The sequence below is a fragment of the Salvelinus fontinalis genome, unplaced genomic scaffold (genome assembly GCF_029448725.1).
Source record: "Salvelinus fontinalis isolate EN_2023a unplaced genomic scaffold, ASM2944872v1 scaffold_0083, whole genome shotgun sequence".
In the NCBI taxonomy this organism is placed as follows: domain Eukaryota; kingdom Metazoa; phylum Chordata; class Actinopteri; order Salmoniformes; family Salmonidae; genus Salvelinus; species Salvelinus fontinalis.
This window is the reverse complement of record NW_026600292.1, coordinates 464,772-479,249: the sequence shown is the minus strand read 5'-3', so window position 1 is coordinate 479,249 and position 14,478 is coordinate 464,772. Positions and strand designations below refer to the sequence as shown.

The window sequence follows — 14,478 nt, the reverse complement described above, 5'->3', positions numbered from 1 at the left end:
TAGAGCTCCACCTACTGGGATCTCAACCTTACTGCAGCCTTCTGTCTCTCTTCAAATGTCACAATCATGTCCTCATCCACTTGGATCAATAACAGAATAACAAACTGGTAACAAGATGCCCGAGACTGAGATCCCGATTCCCAACCCTTTTCCAAGTGTGCAAGTTCACTCTTCCCGTCATGGATTTAAAAGTATGAGACTGGTGTGAACATTGGAGTTTCCGTATTTGTTAGCTGAATCCATATCAGTGGAACAGGTGAAGCTGAAATCTTTGCCCTATACACAGTCTGTGTCTTTGCCAGGGACCAGAGAAATGAACGAGGGACTCACATTTTCTCAAAATGTATTTTCATCCATGTTGTTTTTTTCTGTGATTGACACTCGACTAGTGAATTCAGACAATCCGATCAGAGAGCGAAACATGCAAATCTACGATGCTCATAAGGTCTACTTCAGGGAAGAAGTGGGCGGATTCAGGGGATACCAGCGGAGGATTCAAACAGAAGATGGCATCAGATAAAGATACACATGAAAATACACAAAGTAAAATGTCAAATAACATTTGAAAATGTAAAAAAATCGATACAGAATGAACCACGCATGTAAAGATATCGTGTTATTAAGAGTTGACGTGGAACTGACATATGAATTCAGCGAACTAGCTATCTCAGCTGGCTTGTTAGCTACATGAAGCAGACGTTGTTCAGTGAAACTGAAAGCTAGCCAGCTAGAAGATAACTCTGTTACCTCTGACAATCAAGTGATGTGACTTCCATAAACTGGCATTGTTGTGCATCACACAGCTGCTCTGAACAAAGTGGATTGTGAACTATACGACGCGTTGCCGCTGAATTACAGCGGCATGTTTATGATTTGTTTACGATTTGTTTACACTTCACACATTAGTAATGTTTTGATAAAAGTAATAAGAAACATTGCATCAAGCAGAACTACTTCCTTAATTTTGTGGCAAAATTGTGCTGTAACTTTGTCATAGAAACATTTAAACAAATATTTGAAAAAATCTAGCAAACTATATATAAAGTGTATAGAAACTAATTTAATTTATTTGGGTAACAGACAACAAAATGTACTTGCTCTAAAAAAAAAAAAATTGAAGCTGGTAGCATGATACCCAAGAAAGACTCCCTGCCAATGGTGCTTTAACAAAGTACTGAGAAAAGAGTCTGAATACTTACGTAATGTGATACTTCACTTTTGTATTTTTAATCAATTTGCAAACCTTTCTAAAAACCTGTTTTTGCTTTGTCATTATGGGGTATTGTGTGTAGATTGATGAGGGGGGAAAAGCGATTTAATTAATTTTAGAATAAGGCTGTACGTAACAAAATGTGGAAAAGGTCAAGGGGTCTGAATACTTTCTGAATGCACTGTATATTATTAGATACTATTATAAACCAGGTAGTTTGTGTCCTGGATGCTGATTGGCTGAATAAGCATTTAATTTCATGTACTGTATATCAGACAATAGAACACTGGTATGACACAAAAATATTTGTTTACTTTCTATTTATGTTGGTAACCAGTTTATAATAGCAATAAGGCCCTCGGGCTTGTAGTATATGGTCAATATACCACGGCTAAGGGCTGTATCAAGGCACTCTGCATTGTGTTGTGCGGAGGAACAGTCATTAGCCGTGGTACAGTATATTGGCCAATATACCACACCCCCTCTGACCTTATTGCTTAATTATACCACTAGTTTGAATATACGGGTCCAGATATACAAGGTCTTCTTGGTTCTGGGTTTGTTGTGTTCAGTTCTTCTTGGTTTTGGGTTTGTTGTGTTCAGGTCTTCTTGGTTCTGGGTTTGTTGTTATCAGTTCTTCTTGGTTTTGGGTTTGTTGTGTTCAGGTCTTCTTGGTTCTGGGTTTGTTGTTATCAGTTCTTCTTGGTTTTGGGTTTGTTGTTATCAGGTCTTCTTGGTTTTGGGTTTGTTGTTTTCAGTTCTTCTTGGTTTTGGGTTTGTTGTGTTCAGGTATTCTTGGTTCTGGGTTTGTTGTTTTCAGTTCTTCTTGGTTCTGGGTTTGTTGTGTTCAGGTCTTCTTGGTTCTGGGTTTGTTGACTGTGCTGTAGAGAACAGAGGAGTCCTCCTCAGCTGCTTGTTCCACCGTGGGTGTAACAGTCCTGACCTGTTTTATGTTGTTTTTATCTGTTTATGGTCAGGGCATGTGTTTTGGGTGGGCAGTCTATGTTATCTGTTTCTATGTTGTTTTTGGTTTGCCTGGTATGGCTCTTGATTAGAGGCAGGTGGTTTGCGTTTGCCTCTAATTAAGAGTCATATTTAGGTAGGGCATTCTCACTGTTTGTTTGTGGGTGATTGTCTCCTGTGTCAGTATGTTTGTTCGTACCACACTGGACTGTAGAGTTTGTTTGTTTCGTTTTCGTTTCGATGTCGTCTGTTTCCTGTACGTAAGTTTATGTTTAGTTATGTAAGTTTATGTTCAGGTTTCGTCAACGTCGTTTTGTTATTTTGTAGTTTGAAAGTGTTTTGTTTCGTTTCGTGTTTGCCATCATCGTTGTTTAATAAAGATGGCTTATTTCCCAAAGCCTGCGTTTTGGTCTGAGGATCCTTCTCTCCTCACCTCATCCGAGGATGAGGAGAGCGTCAGCCTTTACAGAATCACCCACCACCACGCTAAGACCAAGCGGCAAGGGAAAACGAAACGGAGTAGGGGACAGGAGAGAAAGGAGCAATGGACATGGGACGATGTTTTGGATGGAAAGGGTGTCTACACATGGGAGGAGATCCTAGCTGGTAGAGATCGCCTCCCATGGGAACAGCTGGAGGCACTGAGGAGAGCGGAGGCTACCGGAGAGAGGAACCGGAGCTATGAGGGAACGCGTCTGGCACGGAAGCCAAAAAAGCCCGTGAGTAATTCCCAAAAATTTCTTGGGGGGGGGCTAGGAGATAGTGGGCCAAGGGCAGGTAGGAGACCTGCGCCCACTTCCCAGGCTTACCGTGGAGAGCGGGAGTACGGGCAGGCGCCGTGTTACGCAGTAGAGCGCACGGTGTCTCCTGTACGAGTGCATAGCCCAGTGCGGGTTATTCCACCTCCCCGCACTGGGAGGGCTAGATTGGGTATTGAGCCAGGTGTCATGAGGCCGGCTCAACGCGTCTGGTCTCCAGTGCGTCTCCTCGGGCCGGCATACATGGCACCTGCCTTACGCATGGTTTCCCCGGTTCGCCTACATAGGCCGGTGCGGGTTATTCCACCTCCCCGCACTGGTCGGGCAACCGGGAGCATTCAACCAGGTAAGGTTGGGCAGGTTCAATGCTCAAGAGCGCCAGTACGCCTCCACGGTCCGGTATTTCCGGCACTACCTCCCCGCCCCAGCCTAGTACCTACAGTGTCTACACTAGGCACTAGGCTACCAGTGCGTATCCTGAGCCCTGTTCCTCCTCCACGCACTCTCCCTGTAGTGCGTGTATCTAGCCCGGTGCCTCCAGTTCCGGCCCCACGCACTAAGCTACCAGTGCGTCTCCAGAGCCCTGTACAAACTGTATCTTCTCCCCCTACTAATCCTGATGTGTTTGTCCTCAGCCCGGCGTCACCAGTGCCGGTACCACGCATCAGGGATAGAGTAGGCTTTGAGAATACAGTGTGCCCTGTCCCTGCTCCCCGCACTAGTAGGAAGGTGCTTATCATTAGCACGGTGCCTCCAGTTCCGGCACCACGCACCAGGTCTACAGTGCGCCGTGTCCGGCCAGAGCCATCCGTCTCCCCAGCGCCATCTGAGCCATCCGTCTCCCCAGCGCCATCTGAGCCATCCGTCTCCCCAGCGCCATCTGAGCCATCCGTCTGCCAGGAGCCTGCAAAGCCGCCCGTCTGCCATGAGCCTGCAAAGCCGCCCGTCTGCCATGAGCCTACAGAGCCATCCCCCAGACAGGAGCCGCTAGAGCCGTCAGCCAGACAGGAGCCGCTAGAGCCGCCCGCCAGACAGGATCTGCCAGAGCCGCCAACCAGACAGGATCTGCCAGAGCCGCCAACCAGACAGGATCTGCCAGAGCCGCCAACCAGACAGGATCTGCCAGAGCCGCCAGCGAGCCATGAGCAGCCAGAGCCGTCAGAGAGCCATGAGCAGCCAGAGCCGTCAGAGAGCCATGAGCAGCCAGAGCCGTCAGAGAGCCATGAGCAGCCAGAGCCGTCAGAGAGCCATGAGCAGCCAGAGCCGTCAGAGAGCCATGAGCAGCCAGAGCCGTCAGAGAGCCATGAGCGTCGAGAGCCGTCAGCCTTCCATGAGCGTCGAGAGCCGTCAGCCTGCCATGAGCGTCGAGAGCCGTCAGCCTGCCATGAGCGTCGAGAGCCGTCAGTCTGCCATGAGCGTCGAGAGCCGTCAGCCTGCATGGACCTGCCAGAGCCGTCCAAACAGGACCTGCCAGAGTCCTTCAGCCGGGATCTGCCCCTTGTCCCGGTGTTGCCCCTTGTCCCGGTGTTGCCCCTTGTCCCGGTGCTGCCCCTTGTCCCGGTGCTGCCCCTTGTCCCGGTGCTGCCCCTTGTCCCGGTGCTGCCCCTTGTCCCGGTGCTGCCCCTTGTCCCGGTGCTGCCCCTTGTCCCGGTGCTGCCCCTTGTCCCGGTGCTGCCCCTTATTCCGGTGCTGGTCCTTATCCTGGTGCTGCCCCTTGTTCTGGTGCTGCCCCTTGTCCCGGTGCTACCCCTTGTCCCGGTGCTGCCCCTTGTCCCGGTGCTAGCTGTTTATTTAGGGGAAGGTAGTGTTAGGGTGGTCATTAGAAGGGGTAGACAGAAGAGGGGAGTGACTATGGTGGTATGGGGACAGCGTCCTGAGCCGGAACCACCACCGTGGTCAACTGCCCACCCGGACCCTCCCCTGGACTTTGTGCTGGTGCGCCCGGCGTGCGCACCTTGAGGGGGGGGTACTGTAACAGTCCTGACCTGTTTTATGTTGTTTTTATGTGTTTATGGTCAGGGCATGTGTTTTGGGTGGGCAGTCTATGTTATCTGTTTCTATGTTGTTTTTGGTTTGCCTGGTATGGCTCTTGATTAGAGGCAGGTGGTTTGCGTTTGCCTCTAATTAAGAGTCATATTTAGGTAGGGCATTCTCACTGTTTGTTTGTGGGTGATTGTCTCCTGTGTCAGTATGTTTGTTCGTACCACACTGGACTGTAGCGTTTGTTTGTTTCGTTTTCGTTTCGATGTCGTCTGTTTCCTGTACGTAAGTTTATGTTTAGTTATGTAAGTTTATGTTCAGGTTTCGTCAACGTCGTTTTGTTATTTTGTAGTTTGAAAGTGTTTTGTTTCGTTTCGTGTTTGCCATCATCGTTGTTTAATAAAGATGGCTTATTTCCCAAAGCCTGCGTTTTGGTCTGAGGATCCTTCTCTCCTCACCTCATCCGAGGATGAGGAGAGCGTCAGCCTTTACAGTGGGCCTGGAGAAAGAAACAGACGTTAAACTGAATTTGAGTCCCAAATGGCACCCTACTCCCTTATAGTGCACTACTTTAGACCAGTAGTGAACTAAATAGGGAATAGGGTGCCATTTGGAATGCAAGCAGAACAGTTACTCAAAACCATCATCATATCACATCACTCCTTCATTATAGTAACTGTCTTGAGATGTATATTGTAGAGTTTGTAGTTTCAGGATATGCTGTTTGGCCTGAAGAAAACCCCTGGAACCTTTAAGACATTAAAATTGTGACTTTTAAAAATGTCCACTGTTACACCATAGTATGAGTTCAATGAAATGTCATATGACATGAAGATTTCTCCTTCAACCCTTCAGATAGTGATGGAGGGAGTTTTCAGGGAGAAATTAGGGGTCACTAGGGGTCAACTGTTTTGCTTATTTTAATGACATCATTGTCCTCTCCTCCAATAAGCAGCAGCATATGAATGACCTTGATGCTGTCTGTGTTCACAAAGTTCTATATAGTATAGACTCTATGTTGTTGTAATGGCAGAATATGCTCACTGGGTGGCAGAACTGGGGAGGTTGAATTTCACAGCAGCGTATTGGACATCTTGGTCCTGTTTCTGTGGTTGATGCAGCTGGACGGTGGAGTACAGAGGCACTTCCTGGTTTTTGGAGTGAGAGAAGTGGACGCTGGCGTAGTGAACATCATCCTGGTCATCTGTGGCTGCTGTCTGTGCTGCAGTAGAGTTCATGGCCATGTTTGAGACGTTGTCATACACTGGACTAGAGTCTCCCTGATGGAGGGAGAGAACAGACAACATGAGGAGTGGAAATGTTCCACACAGAATACACAGTCATCACAGTCACCTTCTGATTCCAACAGACTCACCTGTCCATCATCTGCTGTGTCTCTTGTGTTGGAGGTGGATTTGGAGACCTTCTTCCTGTTGTACATTAATGAATGTATGAAGATATCAATCATTCAATAAATTAAGTTACTTTTATTTTTATTTTTTTTAACCTTTATTTAACTAGGCAATTCAGTTAAGAACAAATTCAAATTTACAATGACTAAAGTGAAATTATATAAAAAGATATGCAATCTCACTCACCTGAACCACATGAGTCCAGAGAGACAGAGGATGAGAACCAGAACAACCACTATGATTCCTACAGCTGCAGTCAGAACTGATGTTTGTTTCCCTAAAAGATCAAATGGACGATATGAGTACATGGCATGTTCTTATAATCTAAAATCTAACATATTATAGAATATCAACACATTGCATGTTAATATTTTGGGATCTTATAATACTTGTGACATCATAAACCAACACATAATTATAAACCAAAGTGTAATCAGTCAAAACACAATGATTAAGATCAGCTTGAAACCTGTCAATTTGTATTGAAGTATTGAAGATGTAACTTTACCTGCTACAATGATCATCAGAGCTGTAGAGTTCCTAGATCCTCTTCCATTATGGGCCTCACAGTAATATTCTCCTCTGTCCTCAGAGCTGATGTTAGTGATGCTGTAACTCTGTCCTGATGCTTTTGGTGAGGCTACATTCTTCTTGTACCAGGTGTATTTGTCCACAGGTGGGTTGGCATCACTGCTGCAGGTCAGAGTCACTGAACTGCCCTCCACTATTTCACCAGAGTGACTGACTGACACTGAGGTGTTCTTTGGGTCATCTGGTGGACAATATGTAACAACAGTGTATTAAATAGTGTTTTTCTTATTATTGAAATATGAATTTAAATGTGATCCTCTGATTAAAAGATGAGGTTAGGTGTATTTACACTGAACGTCCACAGACACAGAAGAAGAATTGAGACGTCCATATTTATTCTCAGCCTCACAGTAATATTCTCCTCTGTCCTCAGAGCTGATGTTAGTGATGCTGTAACTCTGTCCTGATGCTTTTGGTGAGGCTACGTTCTTCTTGTACCAGGTGTATTTGTCCACAGGTGGGTTGGCATCACTGCTGCAGGTCAGAGTCACTGAACTGCCCTCCACTATTTCACCAGAGGGACTGGCTGACACTGAGGTGTTCTTTGGGCCATCTGGTAAAGGAGAATTCGTCAGAGGATTATAAAGGTGCAATTACAACCTCACATGACAAATATCAAAATCTGTGAAGCCAGACTATCAAAAATAAGAATCCACATACACAAAACATTAACAGGAACACATGTGACACTGAGCTGTACTTTACTCACATTTCACATTGATGTTGATTGACTCAGACCTCCCTGTTTTAATCCCATTCCAGGCCTCACAGTAGTACTCTCCAGTGTCAGAGGACTGGATATGGTTGAAGACAAGATGTGGTCCTGTTTTCACATAGGAGAACTGATAGTGACCTCTATTCTTCTTGTACCAGGTGTATTTGTCCACAGGTGGGTTGGCATCACTGCTGCAGGTCAGAGTCACTGAACTGCCCTCCACTATTCCACCAGAGGGACTGACTGACACTGAGGTGTTCCTTGGACCATCTGGTGTTGAAGATGACAAAAAAAATAACAACTCATATACCATGTAAGGAAGCAAGAGATTATGTAAATTAATATAGATTAGTATATTACACTGACATGTAGAACCATTTATTACAGAGATGATGTAAATTAATATAGATTAGTATATTACACTGACATGTAGAACCATGTATTACAGAGATGATGTAAATTAGTATAGATTAGAATATTACACTGACATGTGGAACCATGTATTAGAGAAATGATGTAAATTAGTATAGATTAGTATATTACACTGACATGTAGAACCATGTATTAGAGAGATTATGTAAATTAGTATGGATTAGTATATTACACTGACATGTAGAAACATGTATTACAGAGATGATGTAAATTAGTATAGATTAGTATATTACACTGACATGTAGAAACATGTATTACAGAGATGATGTAAATTAGTATAGATTAGTATATTACACTGACATGTAGAACCATGTATTAGAGAGATGATATCAATGACTTTCACTGTAGATATATCAACACCCCATGTACTCACATCTGACAGTGAGAGTCTCTTCTGGAGAGAGGATTCTCTCAAAGCCTTTTACAGCACAGGAGTAGTTCCCTGCATCCTCACTGCTGACTGGGTCTAGGATCAGGCTGTTATAACTGGTGACTGGGTTTAGGATCAGACTGTTATAACTGGTGATTGTGTTGGTTAGATGTTGTCCATTCTTGTACCAGATGTAGGTGGGGTTGAGAGCGACTGTACATTTGGTTCTACATCTCAGTGTGACTCTCTCCCCCTCTGACACAGACGTAGGATCCATCTCCAACAAGATATCTAAGAGGAAACATCAGTCATTTTTGACTCCAGACAGACTTGTCATGTGATTAGACTTGTCCTATTACAGTACTATAACTGTATGTGAAGTATTACCTGTGACGTTTAACATCACACCAGGAAGACCAGAAAATCTCCCCTCATCTGTTGTTAGTAATCTGAATTTGTATTCAGCCGAGTCCTTCTCTGTCAGGTGTGTTATTGTCATGGTGTGGTGGTTCTCTGTGTTTCTATTGTACTCCACACGACCTGCATACTCTGGATATGACCTGAGATCTACAGGGTCATTCTGTGTAAACCAGAATGAACCTTGTTCTATATAACTAGTGGGATGAGTGTAAGAGCAGTATATGTTCACTGTGGAGCCCTTCAAGACACAGATTCTCCTCTTGGTGTAAGTCACTCTCCAGCAGTTGTGACCCTGAGCACCTGAAACATAAATGGGCTCTCTGTAATAGTTTTTACTTTCATGTCTTGTTTCTTTAGGTGCAAAGTAAATAAGTAAACTGTTCATTTCAAGTCGTTTCAGTATAAATCATAACCATTTGAGCTGTTGGTATTGCTAGAGTGAAACACTGAGTTTTAATCAACACTTTTTTCCCCACTCACACACTGCAGGAGAGCGGAGATCCTCATGGCCTTTTACAGCACAGGAGTAGCTGTCTACATAGTTACTGGAGACTGGGTCTTTGTACTGGGGGGAGGTTCTCTCATCTAGATGTTGTCTGTTCTTGTACCAGATGTAGGTGGGGTTACCAGTCAGAGTACAGGTGGTGTTACAGGTCAGTTTGTTGTCATATATCCTCTCCACCTTTAGATCTGAAGGGAGAGGATATGAAACATGAAACAAGTCTGTCAGTCACCACCATTTCACTGTTCTCATAGAACATGTAATAAATGACTTGTACTCTACTATTTATTCAGTACCTGTGAGACTGAGAGGGAATCCATATGAATATTTCCATTCTGAATACTGGTTTGTTTTATATCTGAAGTAATATGTTGCTACGTCACTCTCTCTCAGGTCTGTGATTCTCAGGATGCAGTCCTTCTCTGTAGTTCCACGGTACTCCACACGACCTTCATAATTAGGGTCCCATCTCAGATCATAAGGCTTACCATTCAACCGTTTGTTATACCAGACCATCTCTGTGACTTGGGTCACACTGGGAACAGGACAGCGCATGTCCACTGATGACCCCTTTAAGGCACAGACACTCATCACAGTATATTGCCTCAGAATACCTGAAACACAGTGTCACAGGACTCAACCATGAGAGAACTTCATTTGTGACGTCAAGACTATAAAAAAACAGACAATATTACATCAAAATGCATTTAAACATGCGTAGCTGTACTATACTATACTGTACTACTATACTGTAGTGTACTGAATGTACATCTACTCAAATGTACATTCCCTTAAATCATTCTAGTATTCATTTAAATATACATCATGGAAGTAAAAAGCACTGGTGGCCAGGGTAGGGGTCAACCCCATTTAAATTCCAGTCAATTCAGAAAGTAAACCAAATTCCAATTCCACAATTTCTAAATGTTCCTAATTGAAAAGCATTGAAAATAATTTGAATTGGAATTTCAGTCTACTTCCTGAATTGAGTGGAATTGAGATGGAATTGACCCCAACTCTGCTGGTGGTTGACAACATTCTTATTCTGATACTGCTGCTGATGTGCAAAAGTGTGAATGGAAACCAGAGATAAGCATCACTCAGTGAGGTGTGAAAGATAACTATTTAATGGTGGAGACACCTAACAGAACACACAAGCTTAACATTGCAATTGTTATGATTTTAGAAATGTATTCATATTGATATACAGGGCAACTAAAAGATAAGAATGAGACCATACCTGCCACAGACCAGAGAAAGACCACCAACACACTTCCTGCTGTTCTCAAGGCCATTGTTGCATCTCCCACCCTGCAGTCTTAGAAACATAAACAACAACTCACTCTATAGCTGGTGAATAACTCCACCTGATACATTGAAGTAGAAACTGTAAATGGGGTACAGGGCCTCATTACTGAAAATGAACCAGGCTCATATTGTGTTGTGTTGGTATTCTGCTATATTGTTGTCTATGTGAATACTGTCTGTCTGTAAGTCTATTGCACTATGTATGTAATGTGTGTGATGTGTTGCATGTCTGTCTACGTCTGTCTATTTAAGATGTTATGTTATATGATGCAAAAATAATTTCCTAATGTATACAATAAAGTCATCAACAACAACAACAATAAGTTACTGAACAGATTTTGTACTGTAGAACTGTAAACACATATTGATTGTTCTGAAGCCGTTTTATTCTCAGAACCCCAAATACAGGAGGATAAATGTTCGATCCTCTACGGTCCGTCAAGCTGTACAGCAGCCTAAAGACTGACCACCAGGTTCAATGATAGCTCCTATCCCCAAGCTGTGAGGATAAACAGCAAGTGATTCACACACACACACACACACACACACACACACACACACACACACACACACACACACACACACACACACACACACACACACACACACACACACACACACACACACACACACACACACACACACACACACACACACACACACACACTACAGCGTTACACTGAGCATGTCGTGTTCCACCTGGTTCATCATGTCATCCCGATGTAACTCTATTTCTTGAATTGCATTGTTGGTTAAGGACTTGTAAGTAAGCATTTCACAGTAAGGTCTACACCTGTTGTATTTGGCGCATGTGACAAATACCATTTGATTTGATTTTAATTAGATCAGCACTCCTACACTGACACACTTATTGAATACTGACCCTGATGTAACAACCAAAACACAGCTCAAAACATAACAAGAAGTAAATTATATATTTCCCTCAAGTCTATGACTTATGACTAAATACAAATAACTAAAAACAATATTTCAAGATATTGTCAAGAGTACTTACAGAGTGAAGGGGAGAGGTCTGTACTGTAAGTCAACTTACTAACAGTGCATTGGAACACTGTGGTTCAACCATATTTAAAGTAGTCAGGGCACAAGTAGGTGCTGCAGAACTATCCTTCCTCTTTAAGACATGCATCATGACCAGACCAGCACATCAGAAAAGGGAGGTTAGTGAATAAGAGTGGGTCATACACTTCCAAATGATGGACCTTACACTTCTTTAAATACAGAACCATGTCATTTATTTGTTCACTATTCTATTTGGAATGTTTATAATATCTTAGAGGGGCAAGGCAACACATTCTGAGTTCTATATGTAACAAGTCAAAGTTTAATTTACATGTGGTCAGTTCCATGATATCAGTTATTCTATTCTACTAATCAGTTCAATGAACACTCCTCCTCACCTACTGAAGGGTCCAGTGTTCTAGACTAGAGTTCTCCCTACTGGCATCTCAACATTACTGCAGTGTTCTAGACTAGAGCTCCACCTACTGGCATCTAAACATTACTGCAGTGCTCTAGACTAGAGCTCCACCTACTGGCATCTCAACATTACTGCAGTGTTCTAGACTAGAGGTCTCCCTACTGGCATCTCAACATTACTGCAGTGTTCTAGACTAGAGGTCTCCCTACTGGCATCTCAACATTACTGCAGTGTTCTAGACTAGAGCTCTCCCTACTGGCATCTCAACATTACTGCAGTGTTCTAGACTAGAGCTCTCCCTACTGGCATCTCAACATTACTGCAGTGTTCTAGACTAGAGCTCTCCCTACTGGCATCTCAACCTTACTGCACCATCTTAATAATAATTTCCTTAATAATGTGTGGCTAAAAACAACATAACGAACTGGAAACAAATCACAAAAAATTGTGAAACACAAGACTGGCTAGCCTATCTGTAAATAGCCCATTACACTACCTCATCCCCATACTGTTATCTATTTTTGCTCCTTTGCACCCCAGTATCTCTACTTGTACACTCATCTTCTGCACATCTAGCACTCCAGTGTTTAATTGCTATATTGTAATTATTTCACCACTATGGCCTATTTATTGCCTTACCTTTGTTATCCTACCTCATTTGCACACACTGTATATAGACTTTTTCTATTGTGTTATTGACTGTATGTTTGTTTATTCCATGTGTAACTCTGTGTTGTTGTTTGTGTTGCACTGCTTTGCTTTATCTTGGCCAGGTCACAGTTGTAAATGAGAACTTGTTCTCAACTAGCCTACCTGGTTAAATAAAGGTGAAGAAAAATATATATATATAAATAAACGTAGTCACATTTAAGGATAAAAACACTGATGTCTGTAGTAGTACATCTTGCCACTATCGTATGTGATGTATGTGGCAGGGACTCTAGACAATCACGGATTATAAATGGAAAACCAGCCACATCGCAGACACCAACGTCTTGCTACCTGATAAGCTAAACACCTTCTTCGCCAGCTTTGAGGATAACTCAGTGTCGCCGACACGGGCCGCTCCCGAGGACATGAGCTCTCGTTCTACGTGGCCGACGTGAGTAAGACATTTAAGAATTTTAACCCTAACAAGGCTGCCGGCCCAGACGGTATCCCGGGTCCTCAGAGCATGCGCAGTTCAGCTGGCTTCACGGACGTATTCAATCTATCCCTATCCCAGTCTGCTGCCCCTATGGGCTTCAAGATGTCCATCATTGTTCTTGTACCCAAGAAAGCGAAGGTAACTGAACTAAACTGAACTAAATGACTTCACTCACTTCTGTAATCATTAAGTGCTTTGAGAGGCTAGTTAAGGATCACATCACCACTAACAACCTTACCTGGCACCCTGGACTCACTGCAATTCACATACCGTCCCAATAAATCCAAGGATGATGCCATCGCATTGCACACTGCCCTATACCATCTGGATAAGAGGAATAACTATGTAAGAATGCTGTTCATTGACTACAGCTCAGCCTTCAATGCCATAATACCCTCCAAGCTCATCATTAAGCTCGGGACCCTGGGTCTGAACCCCGCCCTGTTCCACTGGGTCCTGAACATCCTGATGGGCCGCCCCCAGGTGGTGAAGGTAGGAAACAAGACCTCTACTACGCTGATCCTCAACACAGGGGCCCCACAAGGATGCGTGCTCAGCCCCCTCCTATGCTCCCTGTTCACCCATGACTGTGTGGCCACGCATGACTCAACTCAATCAACACGTTTGCAGATGACACAACAGCCTACAGGGAAGAGGTGAGGGCCCTGGCGGAGTGGTGCCAGGAAAATACACTCCCCTTCAACGTCAACACAATGAAGGAGCTGAACGTGGACTTCAGGATACAGCAGAGGGAGCACACCCCAAACCATATCGATGGGGCTGCAGTGGAGAAGGTGAAATCCTTCAAATTCCTCGGTGTACACATCACTAACAATCTGAAATGGTCCACCCACACAGACAGTGTTGTGAAGAAGGCGCACCAGGTCCTCTTCAACCTCAGGAGGCTGAAGAAATTTGGCTTGTCCCCTAAGACCCTCACAAACTTTTACAGATGCACCATTGAGAGCATCCTGTCGGGCTGTCACCGCCTGGTATGGCAACTGTACCATCTGCAACCACAGGTCTCTACAGAGGGTGGTGCGATCAGCCCAACGCATCACCAGGAGCATACTGAATGCCCTTCAGGACATCTACACCACCCGGTGTCACAGGAAGAAAAATATAATCAAAGACCTCAGCCACTTAAGCAACGGCCTGTTCACCCCACTATCATCTAGAAGGCGAGGTCATTACAGGTGCATCGAAGCTGGGACCGAGAGACGGAAAAA

The 14,478-nt window shown here is 44.1% G+C and overlaps 1 protein-coding gene across 1 annotated transcript; it reads right to left on the bottom strand.

Moving 5' to 3' along the window:
* Positions 1–7,189: 7,189 nt before the first annotated feature.
* LOC129842989 (B-cell receptor CD22-like) lies at positions 7,190–13,548 on the bottom strand. Its single transcript, XM_055911711.1, has 4 exons — positions 13,488–13,548; positions 9,650–9,967; positions 9,332–9,541; positions 7,190–7,467 (listed from the first exon to the last, which is right to left on the bottom strand). The coding sequence occupies exons 1-4, from the start codon at positions 13,546–13,548 to the stop codon at positions 7,190–7,192; spliced, it is 867 nt and encodes a 288-aa protein (XP_055767686.1).
* Positions 13,549–14,478: the final 930 nt, after the last annotated feature.